This window comes from Pezoporus occidentalis, unplaced genomic scaffold (genome assembly GCF_034315485.1).
Source record: "Pezoporus occidentalis ecotype Australia unplaced genomic scaffold, CSIRO_AGI_Poc_V1 ctg265, whole genome shotgun sequence".
Lineage (NCBI taxonomy): Eukaryota > Metazoa > Chordata > Aves > Psittaciformes > Psittacidae > Pezoporus > Pezoporus occidentalis.
Genome location: NW_026914556.1, coordinates 509,055 through 529,231, shown reverse-complemented (window position 1 = coordinate 529,231; position 20,177 = coordinate 509,055). Strand labels below are relative to the sequence as shown.

At 43.4% G+C, this 20,177-nt stretch overlaps 1 protein-coding gene across 1 annotated transcript in view; it reads left to right on the top strand.

Moving 5' to 3' along the window:
- Positions 1-1,282: 1,282 nt before the first annotated feature.
- The window catches only part of EIF2AK3 (eukaryotic translation initiation factor 2 alpha kinase 3), a 47,268-nt gene continuing 28,373 nt past the window's right edge, over positions 1,283-20,177 (top strand). Inside the window, exons 1-2 of the mRNA XM_062624320.1 lie at positions 1,283-1,681; positions 8,041-8,170. Of these exons, the coding sequence (XP_062480304.1) occupies positions 1,410-1,681; positions 8,041-8,170 (402 nt within the window). The 5' untranslated portion in view covers positions 1,283-1,409. The remainder of the gene's footprint in view (positions 1,682-8,040; positions 8,171-20,177) is intronic.

Here is a 20,177-nt window from a genome sequence, read left to right as displayed (position 1 = left end):
ATCAGAATCTGTGAATACATCGAGGGAACATGAGTTGAATATACCACAGATAGATTTCAAGGTTGCTGCAACATCTGGCCAACAAGCCAGGGAAGGTGTTCTTGGGCGTACCAGTCACCATGCTGTGTCACATAGAATCAGCCAGGTTGGAAAAGCCCTTTAAGCTCATCCAGTCCAACCACAGGTCACCACTAGCACATGGCACTGAGGGCCTCGTCTGCACAGTGTGTGAACACTTGCAGGGACGGTGACTGCAGCCCTGCCCTGGGCAGCCTGTTCCAATGCCTGAGCACCCTCTGGGGAAGGAATTGTTCCTCAGCTCCACCTAAACCTGCCCTGGTGCAGCTTGAGGCCGTTCCCTCTTGTCCCATCCCTTGTTCCTTGGGAGCAGAGTCCAGCCCCCCCTGGCTCCATCCTCCTGTCAAGCACTTGTAGGGAGCCATCAGGTCCCTCCTGAGCCTTCTCTTCTCCAGAGTGAACCCCCCAGGTCCCTCAGCCGTTCCCCATCACACTTGTGCTCCAGGCCCTGCACCAGCTCCGTGCCCTTCTCTGGCCCCGCTCCAGCACCTCAATGTCTCTCTGGTAGTGAGGGGACTCAGCCACGCTGCTCCTCACTGGAGCCAGAGCAGGCGGGGCAGCCATTACCTGGGGAACGAGCTCCTGAGGGGAACCTTTCCTGAAGGGGTCACGGCTCAGCAGGAGGAGGTGCTTTAAGCAACATAAACCACCGCGGTCTGGAGAAGGTGCCCCATGGGCACCCCAGTGGAACCTGTCCGTGTTCGTTCAACCCCACACACGCGTGTCCCGGCTCCGGTTCCCTCAGGACGAGCTCCGCCGTTCCCGCCCGACAAGCCCATTCCCTACGGGGGGGGGCACTTTACACGTCCTCTCCCGCCTCCCCCCCGTCCTGCGCGCCGGGTGGTACGCGCCGCTAGCCTAGCCCCGCCCCGCCGGCGCGGAGGAGCAGCCACGTCTCCAGCCGACGACCGGCCGGGAAGGGGCGGGGCCGCGGCGCCCGGCGCGCCAGTCAGCAGCACGTGTGGCGCCCCCGCTCCGCCAATGGCAGAGCAGCTCGGTGAATCATGCACTTCCCATTGGTAGCAACAGCTGTAGAGGGAGGAGAGCGAGCGGCGTGATTCTCATTGGCCCGGCGGCTCTGTTGACAAACACCGCTCCTTCTCTCTCTGGCCTATCAAAGGGAAGAGTTGGGCGGAGCGGCGTGGCGCCGGACCAATGAGCTCCTTCCCCGCCGCGAAGGGGCGGGCGGTGGTGTGAGGGGCGGTTGCGCGCGGAGTGCCGGTACGTGGCGGGCGGGCGGGGTTGCGGTGCGCGCCCATTCTGTGGCGGCAGCGGCGGCGGTGTTGGCGGCAGCGTTCATGTCCTAACGGCGGCCGAAGCGGGGCCCCTCCATGCGGGGGCCGCGGTGCCGCAGCGCTCTGGCCGCCTTCACGGTGCTGGTGCTGTTGGGGGTAGCGGCGGGCGGCCCGGAGGCGGTGCCGCCGCCGCCGAGCGATGTCGCGGCTGTGGAGGCCGCTTTCGGGTTAGGGGCGGCCGCCGCTCCCGCCGCTTTGCCGGCCGGTTCCGCTGACGTGACGGTGGAGGATGATGAGGCCGGCGTGGCCACCGCGGCACCCGGCGAGCAGGAGGCTGAGGAGAGCGGAGAGGCCCGGACCGGCGGCAGGTGGGTATCGGTGACTGGGATGAGGGTCGGTGCCCGGGGCTGCGGAGCCCTTCTCCGTTGTCCGGAGCGGGGAGTCAGTGTGTAGAGCGGCTGCACATGGGGTTAGCGCCCGGTTTGGGGGTGCTTGGGGCGGCCGGTACCCATGCGACAGTGTCCGGGGTCAGTGTCTGAGGGAGCTGGGCGGACTATCAGCATCTATGAGGCTGGGGGGGGGGTGTATGTGGAAAAGGGGCTGCACGGTCGTGTGCAGGGAAGGGTCGTGCAGGAGTGAGCGCGGAGGGGATGCAGAGCGGTGGGAGAGTTGGGGTATAGGTTGTTCGTAATGGGAGTAGCGCGTTGGGAAGGGGGTGCGTGGAGAAACGAGGGTGCTGCGAGCTGGCTGAGCGGTGGGGACACGCGGGGAAGTGTCTGAAGGTGGAAGGAGAGGTGCAGGGCAAGGGGTGGAAGAGATGAGTCCCGTGATGGGGCTGGGAGTAGCGCTGCAGGGATGGGCAGCATGGACAGGGGGGCAAGGAGGAGGATGTAGCAGTAAGGAGAGGGTACTGCAGGACCTTACTCAAGGTACTAGTTCCTTTCAGTGGTTGTTAGTAAGTAGAAAAGGTGCCTTAATTCTTAGACAGATAAGCTGCTGGATGTTATGCTAAGTGTCGTCCGGCCAGTCTGCTTACCCTGGTAGTAGTCTACTTAACCGGGTAATGCTAAGTCCCTTCCTCGACTTGTTACCTGGTGGCAGTGCTGTAAAGCGCTGCATCTGTAGTCTAAACTCTTTCCAACACTTGCAACTCTCAGTTGTTCAGAACATCGTATCCCTTCGTGTCATCTTTTCTTCTTCTTGTAAAGAAAATGCAGTTCTCCTGTTTGCTTAGTGGTTAAACACAGACACTGGTGTGTGGTTGAAGGGAAGCCAAGCATGCAAGACAAATTGCTGAACAAGTTTCAGACTATAACAAGGGGAAATAAAATACTTAATAAACACATGTGGCAAGAAGCTCTGGCACAAGAAAGATTTTAATGAATGACTCAAGTGCAGAAATGTTACTGAGCTGTTCCCAGGCTGTTTCTGAATTGGCTGAGAAAGATGAGGTGATAAACCACAGTCAGAGTTTAAAGGAAGAAGAGCATGACTAAATGCCTACTATATTTGAGAAGCTATTCCGAAGATGAAAAGCCCATTCAGTTAGAAACTGGCTGATAACTTGGCATCCTGTTTTCTTTGAGGAAGATCTGTTAGCCTTTTAGCATCAGGATCATTCCTTTGTGTATCAGGTCATCAAATTCCTACCTGGTTTATTACAATTCTACTGTATTCAATTTTTAATGAGACCTTCATTTGTTTAGCCTTGGAAATGTTTAAAGATGAATTTTCTCTTTGACCACTAGAGCTAAGTAAAACACACTAAAGATGTTCAATGTGGTAATTTAAGCCTGAGATTGAATGTGGCTGTTATCTAATTGATTAGTGCAGAGAAATAGATTTGCTGTCATCAAATAGAAATAGGATGGCTGCCTATTAGCCTGCTCTTTTTTATTATTTCAGTTGTGAGATCTCTACTCACCTCAGTTAATTGTTCTTCAGCAATAAAATATCCATGTAATAGAACAGGTCAGTATAATCTGGAAAACCCCAACAAAACCAAAGCCCTGACTATTTTTGCTGTAGGCAAATGAATGTCATCATCTTGGGGTTGAGGATTTCTTTAGTTTCCTAGAAGAAAATATGAGGGTTAGTGAACTGTTGTGCTGTTTATGTGCAAACATGCAGGTGTTGAAACTGGAATAGCTGTTTAGAGCTCAAGTCTGACAAACAGCCCTATTTGTGGTGTCCCAAATTGCTGTTGAGAATATTAGGGTTATTTTGCTGCTGTTTTAGGGTTTTATTAAACTGAAACAGTAATAGTGGTAAATGTTGTACCAAAAGGACGATGAGTTCTGCTTTTTCTAACAAAACCAACTGATTTGAATAAATACACATTTTTTTGTGCAGTGAAAGGCTGTAAATAAGCTAAATAAGTGCTCCTCCTCTATCCTGTTTACATCTTCGCTTGCAATCTTAACCCTGTGCTTCTGTTGCTAGGTAAATCAGATACCTTCACTTCGGTAAAGTAGAACAGAGCCTGAGGCCATCCGATCTCCAAAAGTGGGCTGTGTTCATGATGGGATATAAGCAGTGATTTTAAGGCCCAGGACTGGCCTTTTGTCAATGCATGTGAAAGTTTGTAGTAGATGCTTTTCATAGTTTCAAAGGGGAACCTTAAAACTGCATTTTAATAACAAGCTCAAGTCTGTGAGCAAGAGAGGGTAGGAAATGGTAAGAAAATACTTCATAGAGGCTGTTTGTGGATGGTTAGGGTGAGGGAAGTATGTGTTTTCATATTGACAAAGGGCAAATAAAATCTGACTGTATAGGATCAAGTTGGTCTCTGCCAGCTGCTGTGATTACTAATACTTTCATATTTCCTATATTCTATCGGCCCTTTGCTTTAGCCTTTCTGCTGGCCATCTGTAAGGGCCCAGAAGGGATTTTCTTCTCCAACACTTATCAATAGTATGCTCTGGAGCAGCAGCTCGAGGCAAGGTGAAATGTGCCTTCATCATTTTACTGGTGTTCATTTTTCAGGTGTCTGGTTGAGGGATCCTGGGATGTAAGTAACTGCCTAGTTTGGAGTGCTTCCTTTTTGTGTCTTTTTATTTTGTTGTGCTGTTATGGTCCAGGCTTGTGGAGACTATTGCAGTTCAGGGTTTTGTTGATGGGGTTTCTTTGTCTTCCCTAGTGTCTGTGTGATGTGATTCACTCCCCAGCACAGTTTGTGATGTACTTTTAACAAATATCTTGCAATTTCAGGAATTTGATGCAGCTTGTTTCTATGCTCCCGCGTTCCTTGGCATTATAGTTGTGACTTTTGACCTTTTTACCTTTGATGTTAAAATGGGTAATGCTTTGTGTGGGATGATATCTGAAATTGAGGTTTAGTTTGGCATTGTTCTTAGAATACTTCTATATTGTTGGAAGCTGGCTTCTTTGATCAAGGTAGTCATGAAGCTTTATTCCAGTCAGGAGGTGGTGTTCATAAAGCAGTGATGTGGTATAGCTTTGCAGAGAATAACAGTGTTAACAGGCTTAACCAAACTAATGCAGGAATTCCTTTTCCTTGCAACTTGTTGATCAGGTGTCATAAAGTTGCATCCAGAATATTGCCAGTTCAGTTCAGTGGGAGGGAATTGCAGGTATAATCTGCAACTCTGGCCAGCAAAGGCTTGCAAAGAGATGGCTTGAACGGGTGGCTCTTTGTTCTACTGGTGCTGTAAGAAATAGGGATAATATGCTACAGTAAACTTACAGTAGCACTGTGGGGTGGCAAAAAGCAAGTTGCCTGCCTGTTCTTAAGCTCTGAAATAGTTTCTTGAAGTAGTTGCCTAAACTGCTTTTATCAGGATGTGTTCATTTAGTGCTTGATTAGGCTACTTGAAAGATGGGAAGTCTCTTGTCACCACTTCATAGTGTCAGTATGCAAAGCTGCAAGCAGGGGAATCTCACAGGAAAAGGGGAGAAAGTTGGAAAAGGGAAAAATTCATAGTGAGAAAGTGTAGCATTAGCATGGTTCTAGGGCACATGTAGACAAATTGCAGATCTTACAGCAATTAGAGTTCAAGTGACAGGATTTTGACTCACTAGAATTAAACAGAGATTGGGAGAACAGATATTAAGACTTCATAGAAAAATAGAGTAAGTAACAAGTCCCTACTCCTTATTACAAGAGTAAGGATTTTTAGCAGATCTTTTCTAATGTACACGACTGTTTTTGAAGCTTAAGATGAAGATGGGACCAGAAGTATGACTATTTAGTTCAAAATGTACCACTCGTTAAAAAAGCAGAGAGAAATGAGTGTTTTTTCTTGCACCTAGTTCCAGTTCTAAAGGAACATGCAAGATCTATGTATAGCCAAGCTGCTCCTGTCTTGTCTCATCACAGTGTTTGCTCAGTTAGGTGGAGTTTATGAAATAAAGTCCATTATAGAGCTAGTGGCCAAGGGGGCTAATAGGGTACCACTGCACTCAAAAGTCAGGATTTTTAGGCTATGTGGAAGCAGAGGGTTAAACCAGTTTCTCAAAGTGTTTACTGCTGGTACAAAGGTTCTCTCTAAAGGATGATTCCCCCCTTTCCTAATCAGCTCAACTTAAAAATAAGTGCAGTTACACTACAATTTGGGTGACCAGAGGTCACGATGCAAGTACCTGCCATCTTTGGTGACAGTGGTGAGGGTTAATAATGAGAGAACTCTTTGAGAAGGCTGAGGTTTGCATGTGGTCGGAGAGGATAATACAGAAAGGTAAGATACAAAGGCATAAAACGTTTGTTACTTGAGGGAGAAGTCAAGTGGGAAGAAATATAGGAATGTTTCTTATGTAAGAATATAAGGAAGAAATATATAATATAAGGAAAAAATAGGAAGAGATGGGAAGGAAACATTTCACAGTATGATTTTAGGATTTTTACTGCCAAAATTCCCTCTGTTCTAGCAACATTTCTACCCTTTTTATAACCTAGTTGTCAGCTGGATCGACATTTAAATAGACCCACTTGGAATAATATTTTTATGCAATGCTAAAAGGCTTCAGAGAAATTGTTTTACCACAAAGCAAACAGATTCTGTTAAATGTGTGTCCAAGGCCTTCAGTGTGCAAGCACTTGTTTACAGTGCTTGAGAACAGTCTCCTGCAATCGGGTTTATTATTAACCTGGTCCTGGTTTCTGTACAGTTGGAGTAATTGTATGTACTCAGCTTATAAAACCTGATGTATTCTACTGTTCAAATATTTGCACAATTGGTATTTTTTTAACTGTTAAGCTAAGGTTTTGGAGAAATGTGATGCTTGGCCACCTTCAGAAGTGGAGCCTCTATGTTACTTTTGGTACAGGTTAAAGATTAATTTAATTTAATTTAAAGATTTAATTTCCTATTTGTTAGCAATACAGTGCTACAGTAGAGTATAAGGCTCTATAAAATATGTGGGTTACTTTTACATGTAAAACTGCCATGTTTTACTTGACCTTTGTTATAGGTGATGTCTTAAGCCCCTATCTTTGAACATGTTTTTAAGATCATGATTTTAGTTTTTCCCACCTTACAGAGAAAGGATAGCCCCCCATCATTTCCTCTTTAAACTTCTTCTTCTACACTGGTAACTTTGGATAAATGAACATATTTGACTTCAGTTCCACACAATAATTTAGTGTTCCTTATTGTTTAAAGTAGTGATTCATACATGTCTCTGTGTGCATTACTTCCCCACACCCAAAACCAGTTAATCTCCCCATCAAGTTTATTGGCACAGTTCCTTATCTCATTGAAATCAGTGTCTAGAAAGGTCCTTCTGGGTCACTAGATCCAGCCCCCCTTGATGCAACCCGTCTGTAAAAGTGATCAAGCTCTTCTTCCGCAGCCTTTGAAGATTGGGAGCCTGCTGCAAGCCAAAACTGCCAACATATCCCAGCTTTTCCAGGTCGGAATAAAACAGTCTTCAGGAAAAATAAGAGGCCCTTCAAAAATGCCTTGTCAGTGTTTTGTCTCTGATGTGTTGTTTATTTTGTTTTAATTTTATTTTAATGGCTGGATTGTAGCCCAACCAGAACTACTTATTCTGACTGTATGGCTGTGTAAGAAGCAAGATATACTAGAGCTGATGAGCTTCATGCACTGTGGAAATAAACAGCTAGCCTGCCATTGACATGTATCCCCAGACATACAGGCTACCTAAAGGCTAAGCTGCATAAGGCAGTTTTCTTGCTTTCTTGTCTGCAGATGTTGGAGGTTGTTTCAAGTGTCCTGTGTATGCCTTAGGCAAGACTTGTTTTATTCTCAGACTTGTTGAATCTTCAGGATTTTCACGTTTCATCCAGAAGTGTTGGAAACTCAATTGCAAGTTAGTATTTCTTACATACTGATTTGCTGGGTTTCATATTTTCAGGTTTAGGTTGTTTTGAAACGATGTAATAAAGATCAGCATAGAAGATATTGGAAGAAATAGGATTTACACAGCTCATATAAATATCTCAAAAGATGATGACCTCATTCGGTGCAACACCTGCATTTTGGGAGCAAAAAGTCAACTATTTTCCCCTGAAGCAGAACTCTGAAAGCATCATACATCATGTGAATTAGCTTGTGACATCCAGCCGGAGACTTCAACTTTTCTACTCTTGCTTGTTGGTCTAGGTAGAGCTACCAGTGAAACTGCTGTTTTGCAGAATACATAGACTTAACTTTAAAGTTGGAGTTGCACTCTCTTAAATATAGAAGGCAGCTAACAGAGAAACCCCATGGCTGTGGTTTTGACTGTGAATGCTTCTAACTTGCAGATCCCTAGTAATTATCAGCACTTTGGATGGACGAATTGCTGCCCTGGACCCAGAAAACAGTGGGAGAAAACAGTGGGATCTGGATGTGGGATCAGGTTCTCTTGTATCATCCAGTCTCAGTAAACCAGAGGTAAGGCTTAATCTCTTCTGACTAAATCTTTGCAAAGAGAACTTTCTGTGAACAAATGAAAGCAACTTCCTCCATATGTGATAGGTGTTCACTAATGCAGCAGACTTAGTTTGGGTCAAGTTTGGTAGCTGTTCCCAAAATTTGTTTTATGAGTGCTTACATCATGTTGCCATTTCAAACATGAGTGTGTCAGCATTTTAGTCTTGTGACTGATGGTATGTGATAACTACCAAACTAGATGATGTAACTGAGTTTGGGAATTGTATATATTTCCTGATTGAAAATAAGTTACTTGCAATTTGAAGCAAATGAAAGGATCATATACTTTGTATTGCTAGAGTATGCTTTGGCAAGTACTGGCTTCTTTTCTTTTCCCTCAAGTAAAGTCCTTGTGACTTCATAAATAAACAAAGGATTGTTTTGTCTGTTTGGTTGGGGTTTTTTGTATATATACTAGATAAGCAGCCTATGAAATAGAATGAATTAGCAATGAAATGGAGCGCTGAAGGTCATCCTGAAGGACAGAGTGGTAAAGGGTTACATCACTTCTTGCTGATGAACTGTAAGAAGGAAATTTAGAGATAAAAGTTTCTTGTTCGGTGCTATTTCCACCAGTAGTTTGATGAAACTTAGAGTAGAAATTGGAAGGAAGTCTTTTTCCCTCTTTTTTATCCTGTTCTGAAGAAGTGAGTTCCATGAGTCATTCCCTCCTAGAGTTAAGAAGAATAAATATACCAACTAAGAGGTAGTTTGTGGTGATGACAAAGTGCGTGGTCCACTGTCATGGGTGGTTGGGTTTGATGACCAGTGCTATATCATGCTTTTTGCATGGTGAGCATTGGAAAATGAAGGTTGAATTCAGGGGTATTCAGACTGTGTGAGCTTCTTGCTTGTGGTTCATTGTTGCTGTTTACAGACCTCTGTTTTGGTATCAAGTAGTTTAAGGAACGACGGTTCTGTTGCTGTGGTAGTGTATGTATGAGAGCTAATAATAAGTATCTCAGATTGCAACAGTAATGTGAATGCTAACTCTTGTTTCTCTGAGACAGAATTTTAGTTACAGATGTAACTCTCGAACTGGTGCTGTTGTATTTTTGCGTTTAAGGAAAACTACTTTAGGAAAGAATTTTCTTCCCCAAAATATGTTGCAGAGCAGAACTGAAAACAAACCAAAAACTGTAAAGAGAACTGTAAAAAGTTCTGTAAAGAGGAAGATGTCAGCTATAAACTGGAGATCTTCAGAACTGTTTCAATACAGATAGTTAAATCTTTGGTCCGTTATCTGATGTTGCAAAGAGTTTCTGATAACCACTGTGAAAGCAGAACCACACATATGAAATATGTGCAAATTTAAACTTAATTTTTCACTACAAATTAAGACATAAGTGCAGATTTATAAAGATTTTGAGAATCCAGGAACTGGCTTCTAACTGGTGTGTTGAATTTTGATCTTTTCCAGTGTGGTATAACTGTAGAAACAACAGGTCAGTCCTTAGACAACTATTGTCATCTGTCTATGCAATATTTAATTCCCTTTTGATGGGTACAAGTTGGTTGGTTGTGGGAGTCATAAAGCTACAGTTTAAAAGAGTGCTTGTTATGCATATGGGACGTTTTCAGATGGGCTTTCAAACTGTTTCGTTTATACAGCCATGGCCAAACGCACTGATGGGTTTTGGCAGTTAAGTTGCAGAGCCCATGAGAGAACTAATTTTGGAAGTAAAACTTCATTCTGGCCTGTTAGAAGCCGTTGAGCATTATGAATATGGGCCTTTTTAGACTTACTGTCATGTAAACAAATGCTGTTAAGATAAGGCAGGATTTAACAAGAAACAAGTGATGAACACTCCAAATAAGCTTCACTTAAACATTTAAATATTTAATTTAAACATTTAAGTTTAATCTGCTGTCAATATCAGCTGAAAGCTTCCATGCAGTGAATCTAGAGTAATGTCACTCATTAAAATTGGCCTTGTGAAAATTGCTGGGACAGTTCTGGTTTGGGTCAAAATAGTAAATGAATTAAAGCCTCGGAGTCTGTCATCTCCCTGCTCAGCATATTTTCTCTCCGATTTGGGCATGTGGCATGTTAATTTTTACCCTCTCAAACTAAGTTGAGGCTTTTTCTTCCTCTTCCAACATTTTTGAGGTAAAAAAAGTCCGTGTGCTTGCAACCACAATATTATTTTCATCATAAACCAGTATCATTATGTAAGCTGTCAGCCTTATATTTTCTTACAAGAAACAGCAGATGAAAAACTCTTTTTGCTTTACACTTGCAGTGTTAAAGATTTGTGCTCTTTCAGAGTGAGGGAAGCACATGCGGCTGTGTCTGAATTGTTTTGATGTGGGTTTTTTTACCTACCCTGGGTGAGAGTGCAGTGAACTGTAGTTCCAGGTCCTAGTGCAAAAGCAGTAATTGGATGTCTTTTAAGAAAAGACGTGAGATCTTCAAACTTCCAGTGTTGAATAGACCTGTAGTTATTTCCTTTACCTAACTGTAAAATGTCAACTTGGTTGTCTGGAGCTCATGTGTTAATTAGGAAAGTGAGGTAGTAAAATTTCAACTGTTCCAGCAGCTCTGTCAAACACTTCAGATTCTGAAACTGCTGCTTAAGACACTGACAAGTGAGATATTCATTATTTGTCATGTGAGCAGATCAATTAGAAAGGAAAAGCTGCTGAATTGTGTGTCTGGGTTATGAAAACGGTAAAATTCAATCCTTAACTCTAAGCTCCAACATAAATAATCATGATCAGGGCACCAGTGCTGAAAAGTTATGACTCTGCATTTCAGTCTTGTGCATAAGTGTTTATAAACTGTTTCCTTATCCACTGAGTCCTTCTCTGTAACAGCTGCATGTTTACAACTCTGAGCTTTCTTGTTACTTGCACTCAAAGATTGCCAATTGAAGTTCAGGGTAAAGTCATTGAATCTCAACTTTTAGAAAAGGGAGCTTACTTTTAATGAAACCACTTTAATTTACTCTTTAAATTTAGCTTTGTAATGAATACATTGTACTTAGACAGACAAGAATACTTCTGGGAGAATGAGCCTGTTAAATAATGATGCTTAATCATAGTGAAAAGGGAGAACTGCCTCTCAAGTAGTGGAAATAGTTCATAGCACATCATTATGAGACTGTTGTTTACTAATGAGTGTGATGCATTCTCTTACCTGCATAGCTTTACACTGAGTTACTTAATGGGCTTCTGTCTTTTATGAGGATCTATTATATAAGAGAAGTGAAAGTGTGAACTTGCCTGTGTATTAAAATGACTAGCCACTAGTGGCTAGCATGACTGATGGGACAGGGAGAGGCTGGAGAAGAGATGGAGACAGGAGAAAAGCCTACTGTGGGCTGGATAAATGGTAGAGAGAACTCCTGTGAAAAAAATGGTAGCTGATCTCTAAGAGAAGAGTGAGGAGGGTACTTGGTGGTGATGGTGTGAGAGTAACAGCTTAACAATACATTCACAGCTGACACATTCCCTCTGCACTGTCAGGAACCCTGCAGGGAGTTCAGCCCGGAGGTGCTGCTCCAGTTGTGGCAGTTTCAGTGCTGTGGGCAGAGGATACACTGGGTTGTACTTGGTAAAAGTAACTACACTGACTCGTGATTTGGCTGTTACAGACTAATCCCTAAGTAAGCATCTTACTTCCTTGAGTGAGAGTTTGGGGATCATGGGGCAAAAGGAGCTTCAGTCCACAAGGCTGACATTTAGAGCAGTTGTAGTGAAGATACCACTGTATCCTGGAAAAATGAAATAATTGGCTTATGTCATGTCACAAATCCTGTCAACATCCTTATCCCTCTAAAAGCTCTCAGTAGCTTCAAATTGCACTCATGTATTAAATTCTTTCCATTTTTCATTGCGATGGCCACATAAAATCAACTTTTCTGCAAACTTCAGTATCTGTATAATCTTTTTTGGACATAGTTGGCATGTTTTTGTGGACTAGCCCAGTATTACATGTTTTCCTCCAGAGAAATGTGGAGATGCAAAGGAGTTTTATACTGAAGTCAGCTGAAACTAATTGCATTGTAGGCAAAGTGAACTCACAGATATCTTTAGCAGATTATTCCTTTTCTTGCCCTTTGCAGAGGCTCGTGCTTTGAGCAGTGAGTTGGGAAAGGATTTTGAAATCTCCAAAGCTCAACTAGTGACAAGATTTAATGTACAGTGTGAATACATCTCTTATTTTTTTTTACCTTTTTTCACCCTCTTTTTGCTTACCCTTTATCAGCATCATAAACATTTTCAGTTTTTCAGTGCTTTTCTTCCCCAAAAGAAATACTAAATTCTGCTATGAAGTATCCAAACACCTGGGAATCTATGTAAGGTATTCACTACCTGCACTTCCCTGCACATTGGATAGGACAAGCTCTGTCCTCAGTCAAGCCTGAGAAGATCCAAAAGCTGTCCTGGATTGCTTTGGAAGCATGGGAAAAACAATCAGCAACTCTCATCCTTTGGCCTCTTACATTCTGGTGTAGGAGGAATTGCAAAACCCACAGTGAAGTGGGTCAGGCCAAGAAAAGAGGTTGAAACACCCTCTGAGGGGCTCCAGTTGTGATTTCTGGATTGTTTTATGTGCCCTCTCATAGTTAGGGGAGGGTAAATAATTTCTCAGTCTCTTTGAAAGAGGGATCTTGTGACATCAGTTTTAGGAGTCTCACCCACCACTTTAGGGCACCTCTGCAGCAGCGTTTTATGAACCTCAATAAAAATGAGGGTTTTGTTTGGTCCATGCCTTTCTACTTCAGTTAGTTTTCAGTTAAGTCACTGCCTGTAAATATCATCCAACAGAAAGCTGAGATATGTTTGTTTTCAGCATGGGTGGGGAGTACTTAAGCCTGTCAGTCAGACTTGTTTGAGTATTTTCACTTAAAAGGTTATTGTAACAGCTGTTGAATACAGTGCTGAATATTATTGATTTCTATTAAATCTCTATAAATCTCTTCTGACTCTGCCAACAGTCACAGGACAAAGAGGAGATTCATTGCAAATTATATAAACATCCTGAGAAAATAGAAATTGGACCTCAGAGCAGCCTTCCAATAGCTGAAGGGGGCCTACAAGGATGCCAGAGGGGGACTCTTCAACAGGGACTATAACAATAGGACAAGGGGTAATGGGTTTAAACTGAAACAGGGGAAATTCAGGTTAGATATAAGGAAGAAGTTCTTTACTGTGAGGGTGATGAGGCACTGGAACAGGTTGCCCAAAGAAGTGATAAATGCTCCATCCCTGGCAGTGTTCAAGGCCAGGTTGGACAGAGCCTTGGGCAGCATGGTCTAGTGTGAGGCATCCCTGACCATGGCAGGGGGGTTGGAACTGGATGATCTTAAGGTCCTTTCCAACCCTAACCATTCCATTATAAGATGGCTTTCTGTCTGGATCCTGCTTAAAAATGAATGGCTCTGTCTGGCTCACAAGCGTTCATCTTAACTTTTAATGTATTTGTGCATTTTAAAACATCTGGCACAGGACACATCAGCGATGGAAGCAATCTTTCCTGCATCTTTAGTGGCTTGGAAGGGTCTTTGTGCACTGTACAGGCTGCTTGCAGGAAGAAGTTGTGTGCAGTGGGGTCAGACTTCCATATACACAGAATAACAAATCATTCTCTTTGAGCATCAGAGTGTTGCACAAAACTTTCTAAAGCAGAGTTTTACTTAACAGAGTGAAGAATGAAACTTTTAACATTGTCTACGAATGCTGTGAAATTGTTTTCCAGCTTTCTTGGTTGTGATCAGATGTAAAGCCCCAAGTTGCCACTCTGTTCAAGCAGGCAGATTGTAAATCAATGGACTTCAGGTGACTAATATAGTGAAAATCTATTTCCTTGCAGGTAAGGTGGTATAATTTTAGTTGTCTGGAAGAGTTCCCTGTGTCCTGTAGCTGATCCTTGTTTTTGTGTCCTAAGCATCACCAGATGCTCTGATAGCTGGAGGTGTCATTCCCATGGAGAAAAACTGGGGCATTATCCAGTTCTCTATCGTACATGTTTTCTGTGATAGATACGGAATTAAACTGTACTAAATGAAACACAAGATGTGGGGATTGATAACAGTTTTGTTGAAGGTGGGAGGTGATCAGTTTAAATCTGGGAATACCCTGTACTAAAAGATCCAGTGACAGGTTATCAGCTGCCATCTCAATTCCTCTGCAGGGCAAGGAAATGTGATCCTGTGCTGCCTGCGGGTAGAGAGAGATTAGTGTCTTAAATGGTCCTGGAAAAGCTCATAATGAATAAGAAGTGAGCGTCCAGAATTGTACTTCAAAGGAAGATAAATTCTAATTACAATAGCCTTATTAGGGCTATCAAGGAGAGTGGAGCCTGTGTTTTGCAAGCGGAGAATGGATGTGACTGCTCTTTAACTACATAGATGTATTATGATTCCTGATGGCACAAACAGTTCTTTTCATTTCTGTTGCTGGAAACATGCATGGAGTTCATGGCCATGGGGAGCTGGCAGGCTTGGGAAACCTGCTAGAGAGACCTGTGGATTTCTGAGTACAGATCTTTGCTGCGTTCTTGGTGAAACTAAAAAGTGTCATTTGTAATTCCCCTGAAATAAAACGTCTGATGTTTAGTGGACAAAAAGTCATCAGCAAAAGACTGAGAGTTTTAAAATACTGGGATTGCTGGAAGCTGTGCTTTTCTAGGAAACACAACCCAACTTTTCAGTGTGAAGTGGTAAACCTGTGGAGAAGGGGAATTGCCGATGGGCATCTGAGCTGAGTTAGTGGTTAGTATGATGTAGCATCATCTTTTTTGGAGGTGACAAGGAAGGCAAAGTGGTCTTATGTATTTATCAGAATTACATGTCTTCAGAGCCAGTCAAATTTGTTCAATGTTTTGTTCAATTAAAAACCCAAAAGACTTCCTGCAACTGCAGCTTGGTGGTTTTCTTGCTGACTCTTGCTGCAGTTAGAACTGGTGAGAAAGTGCTGGTGTGTCCTCTTGCTCCTACTGCAAGGATGTTTGGGGGGATTACAACTTGCAGTAAGAGATGTGTAGGAAGCAACAGAACAAGATCCTTTGGCTTGTGTGATATTGGAGGTCTCAACCCCGGTCCTCACAAGTGATGCTCTGCCTTCAGCACAGCCAGGCAAGTTTCTCAGAGTCACTCTGGGCTAATGGTTATGAACAACTTCCATCTGTCACACTCACAGACATGGTCAAATGCTGCAAATCTTGGAAAGGATGTTTACCACCAGCTCAGTCTCTGTCATTTGGTTATTTTTATAGTAGAATCATAGGATCACTTAGGTTGGAAAAGACCTTTAAGGTCATCAAGTCCAACTGTTAACACAGCATTGCCAAGTCTACCACTAAGCCATGTCACTGAGCCTTGTCCGCACATCTCTTGAAACACCCCAAGGGATGGTGACTCCACTGCTTCCCTGGACAGCCTGTTCCAATGCCTGACCACCCTCTCAATGAAGAATTTGTTCCTCATCTCTAGTCTAAACCTCCCCTAGTGCAGCTTGAGGCTGTTTCCTCTTGTCCTATCATTTTTTACTTGGGAAAAGAGACGAACCCTCACCTCACTACAGCCTCCTTTCAGGCAGTTGTAGGGAGAGATAAGGTCCCCCCTGACCCTCCTTTTCTCCAGGCTAAACAACTCCAGTTCCTTCAGCTGATCCTCATCAGACCTGTGCTCTAGACCCTTCACCTCATGGGTCAATATAAAGCTCATGGGTGAAGATAAGGACAGGGATGGAGCTTGTAATTTAATTACGTACAGTACCCTGTGTGTTTTTGTATTGGGTGTTAAGCAGTTCTAGTGTTTACAGATACTAAAATGGATCAGCTCAAGTAATGGCTAGACAAATACCTGTTTCAGCACAGGCAATGGATACCTTGGATATTTGGAGCTCAGCTGCCGAATACACAACAAAGTGATTACTCTGCCCTAAAGCCTTTTTGAACTTCTAGTCTATATCTTCGTAAAAGAAAATGCCTGTTTCAAGCACTAAGCATTTTGGCCAGTTCAGCAAATCATTCCTCTCTCAGCAGCACAGCCGCTGACATCTCATTTCCGAATCCTTCTGGACTTTGTCCTCCATATGCAGGTAACTATTAATCTTTCTGTCAGAGTCACTGCGTGTTTCCTGCACTCTACTTTCTTTGCATCCTTGAAAGAGGAGACTGTGCACTTGCTGTGTTCCATTCCCCTCCTGTATCAGACTCTCTTTTCCTGTAAGAGTTTCCCTGTGACTTAATTTTTCAAGAGACGTGGACTCTGTATCCATATCTAAAAACCCTCCCTGTCCGGGCAGGGCATGGGAAGGAGCACACAAAGTCCAACAGAGATCAGCTTAAATCCTGGACCCCCAAGGTGACGTGGGCTTCTACTAGTGCGTGTTCTTCTGGTCTCTGAAGAGAAGCATCTGTCTGAGAAGCATCCTGGCTAGTGCTATAAGAGTCCAGGTAATCTGCAAGAGAACTTTGATGGGGTTGTCTGGAGGCAATGGTGGTAAAAAGCGTTGTTTTAAAACATCCTAAGACTGGAACAGTACTGGGGTGGGTTGACCCTGACTAGATGCCAAGTGCCCACCAGGCTGCTCTGTTGTGTTGCACAGAGGAGAGAAAATACAACAAAAGGCTCATGGATTGAGATAAGGACAGAGAGAGATCACTTGCTAGTTACCATCACGAGAAAAATAGACTCAGGGAAATTTGTTTAATTTATTCCAATCAAATCAGAATAGGATAATGAAGAGTAAACCCAGATCTTTAAACCCCTTCCCCTCTTTGCTCCTTCCTCCTGGGCTCAGCTTCACTCCCAAATTCTCCACCTCTTCCCACCCCGTGGTGCAGGGTGATGGGGAATGGGGGTTGTCTCTGTTACTTCTTCCTCCTCAGGGGAGGACTCCTCACACTCCTCCCCTGCTCCAGCGTGGGGTCTCTCCCACAGGACACAGTGGCATCTCCAACATGCGTCCTTCCCGTGGACTGCAGCTCTTCACAAACTGCTCCGGTGTGTGTCCCTTCTACCATACAAGTACCAATTTTGACATGGTGACCAATAAGCTGCTGTGTAGGGCCTGTTTCTGTAGAGGCAAGGTTTAATTTTCCTTGCTTATCTCCCTTGTGCGGTTACTTTTAAGGGGTTGGTGATGGGCTCAGCAGCAGCAGTTTGTCTCAGAAAGGACCGCTCTTAAGTTCCAGAAGACTGTTGCAGTTTTCTCTTGTTAATAAAACTTGCCACGTTCGGGGGGGGGGATGGAATAATGTCAAAATAAAGTCTTTCTTAAAGCACCGTGCAGGGTTGTTTTTTTTATTATTATTAAGAACAGTTTTTAAAAGTCTGTTACCATGGCAGCAGAGCAGGCTGGCATCTCTGTAGTCAAAACCCCAAGTCTTGTTTGACTATGATTAAAGTAACGGTGGTGTTTTAGTTTGCTAATCTTCAGAAGAAGGGTCTGTGATTGCACAGCAAACAGTACTGGGGACCTAATCTCATTTGAAGCTGGGGTAGTCTGGTTAACACGTTGTGGTTCCTCCAATTCCCTGCTTGGCTCTTCAAGGGAGAGCAGAGGACGGAGTTGGACTAATGGCAAACTCAAGCTGAACAAGGTACGGTGCCCCTGACACTGGAGAGTATAATTCTGAAGCTGCTGTGCTGCTGTTATCTGTTGCTCTTTACGCTGTTTATGTAGTTTTATCAGGACCCTGGTAGCTTACACCTGATCGGATCTTAAGATCTGAAGTTAAAGAATCATGAGAGAGAGGCCAACTGTAGTAATTTATTACAGTTGTTGGAAGGACTTTGCAGGTGTTGCTTTGAGGGGAGAGAAAAAAGGGGTTTTCAAACAAGTTTTCTAGTACTCATTCAGGCACAGGAGTACAGCATGCCTTCATGTGCTCATCATACACACAGTACAGGGTCGTGAAAGCTGAGTTTAAGCCTTAGCCCAGTCTTCTCTAAGCAGTGAAAAATGAAATAGAAACTACCAGCTTGTGGAGTATGGGGGATGGTGAAAGGAGAAGGAAGACTAACAGAGAGAAACTTCTGTCATAAGGACCTTAACATGGGCAGGAGCAGGGCACCAGGTTTGGTCTCTTGATGGCTCCCCTGAACTGTGTTACAGGGTGAGCTGTACAGCCTGTGGTAAAATCATCTCGAGGTGTGAGAAACATGTATGCTTACTGTTGCTATGCAGAGTTTGTATGCCCTTTCAGTGTGTCACACCCCAGCTCACATGAAACCTACTTCTTGGCTTCTCTGATGTGCCGCTCTGGCACAGGCTGGCTTTTACTTCAGAGGAGGAAGGCTACCTAATCCTGCCTCTATAATCTGCTCCATAAAACACTGATTTATCAGATGTCCAAGTGCAGCCTTTCTCACGGTTATGGTCTTAAAGGTGGCCTGGGCACATTCTCTGGTTAACAGAAACAGGAGGAAGCAGGGAACAGGTATGCACATTGTAAACAAGTGTAGTGCTGAGATCAGAAGTGATGGCATTCACAAGAAGGAAAGGTTTACTACACAAAACAACCACCTGCCTGTTGGTATTTCCTGTTTCAGCTTCCTTGTTGCCCTTTAACATGTTTCAGGAGGTTATTTTACTGATATAAGTCATGGACTCCCCTTTGCAGTCTATTTTCTTCTTCCTTGGCTGGTTAAACAGCACTGGATGCTCTGAAGAACACTTTGCTTTTTTACAGTGCTTTAGGCAGTGGAATATCTTAACAGCCTTTGTTTTCCAAAAGATTGTACTAGTGCCTGAGTCTTTGTTCTCTTCTTAGGCATATGGTGATGTTGTGGGCCTTGGAGACAAGTATCTCCTTAGACATGAGTTGTCCCCTTCGTGTCCCCAGTGTTCTCCTGTAATTAGGGCTTACCTGTTAGTCATAACACACTGTCATCCTTGTAGTACAGGGTACTTCAGGATTTCTGCAGGTAGCTGAAGGGAAAACAGATAAATCAACATTGTGAAATCCAAGCTGAAAAGGAGAAATAACCTCTTAGATTGGAAGTCATAAACCAATGCATCTGTGCAGATACCTCCCTATATGTACACAAAAAGCAGACAATAAATCAGTTCCAGACCATCCTGAACTAGGGACATCTCAAGACCCTGCCCACTGGGTATATATCTATGTATCTATCTAACCTGAAAAGTCTGTAAGCATTTATAGTAGGGTTACCTGTATCACTGTATGCCTATGCTTTTTGTTTTTAACTGTGGAACATACAATGATTGCTTTCTCTTTCCCAGATTTGTTTGTTCCCAGACTCTTATTTCTACCCTTTAGAATGAAGCTGCCATATGTGGCTTTTAATATGTTGCTTGGGTTTAAAAGACAGTTCTGACTGAAAAGAAGTAGCTTGCTTAAGAACATGTCTGATGTTGGCTTTGATCCTGTTCATTACAGTGATCCTATTGTAGAGATAATCATAGAAGAAGAACATCGGTACCCGTATGATTTATGATCTTACAGGTCAGTATAATTGGTAACTGGGGATGAAGGTCTCAGTTTACTGTTTGAAAACCACAGGCTGAAATGTTAGAAAAACATAAAGACATAACACTTCCTATTGTAAGGAAAATGTTTCACCTGTGCTTAGTTATTTCCTTGGAGTTATTGGAAAGTTCAGCCCTCTGAGGATGCTAATATTGACTGGTCTGGCACCAGGCTTGTGTCAGATGTGTCTGCCTGCGAGCAGGCTTGATTTTTGATTCATATGATAAAGAGCGTTAGGCATGGGAAATGAATGTTACACTTACTGTTAAACAGCTCAGGGAGGCTCTAATACTTCAGCTTGTTTTGATCTCTGTTTACACACTATTTCCTTTCTTTATTCCTTTTTTCCCCACCGCTTTAACCCAGCAGCTTTCTTCCTGCACCCATCAACCTGCTGTGGAACCTCATCATATACAGTGCCCTCCTTTCCAGTAAAGTCTAGACAGCAAATTCCCTGGTAGCATATGCCATTTCGGATCGTTATGCCTCTTTGCCTTTTTTTTTTTTGTGAAGGCTTTT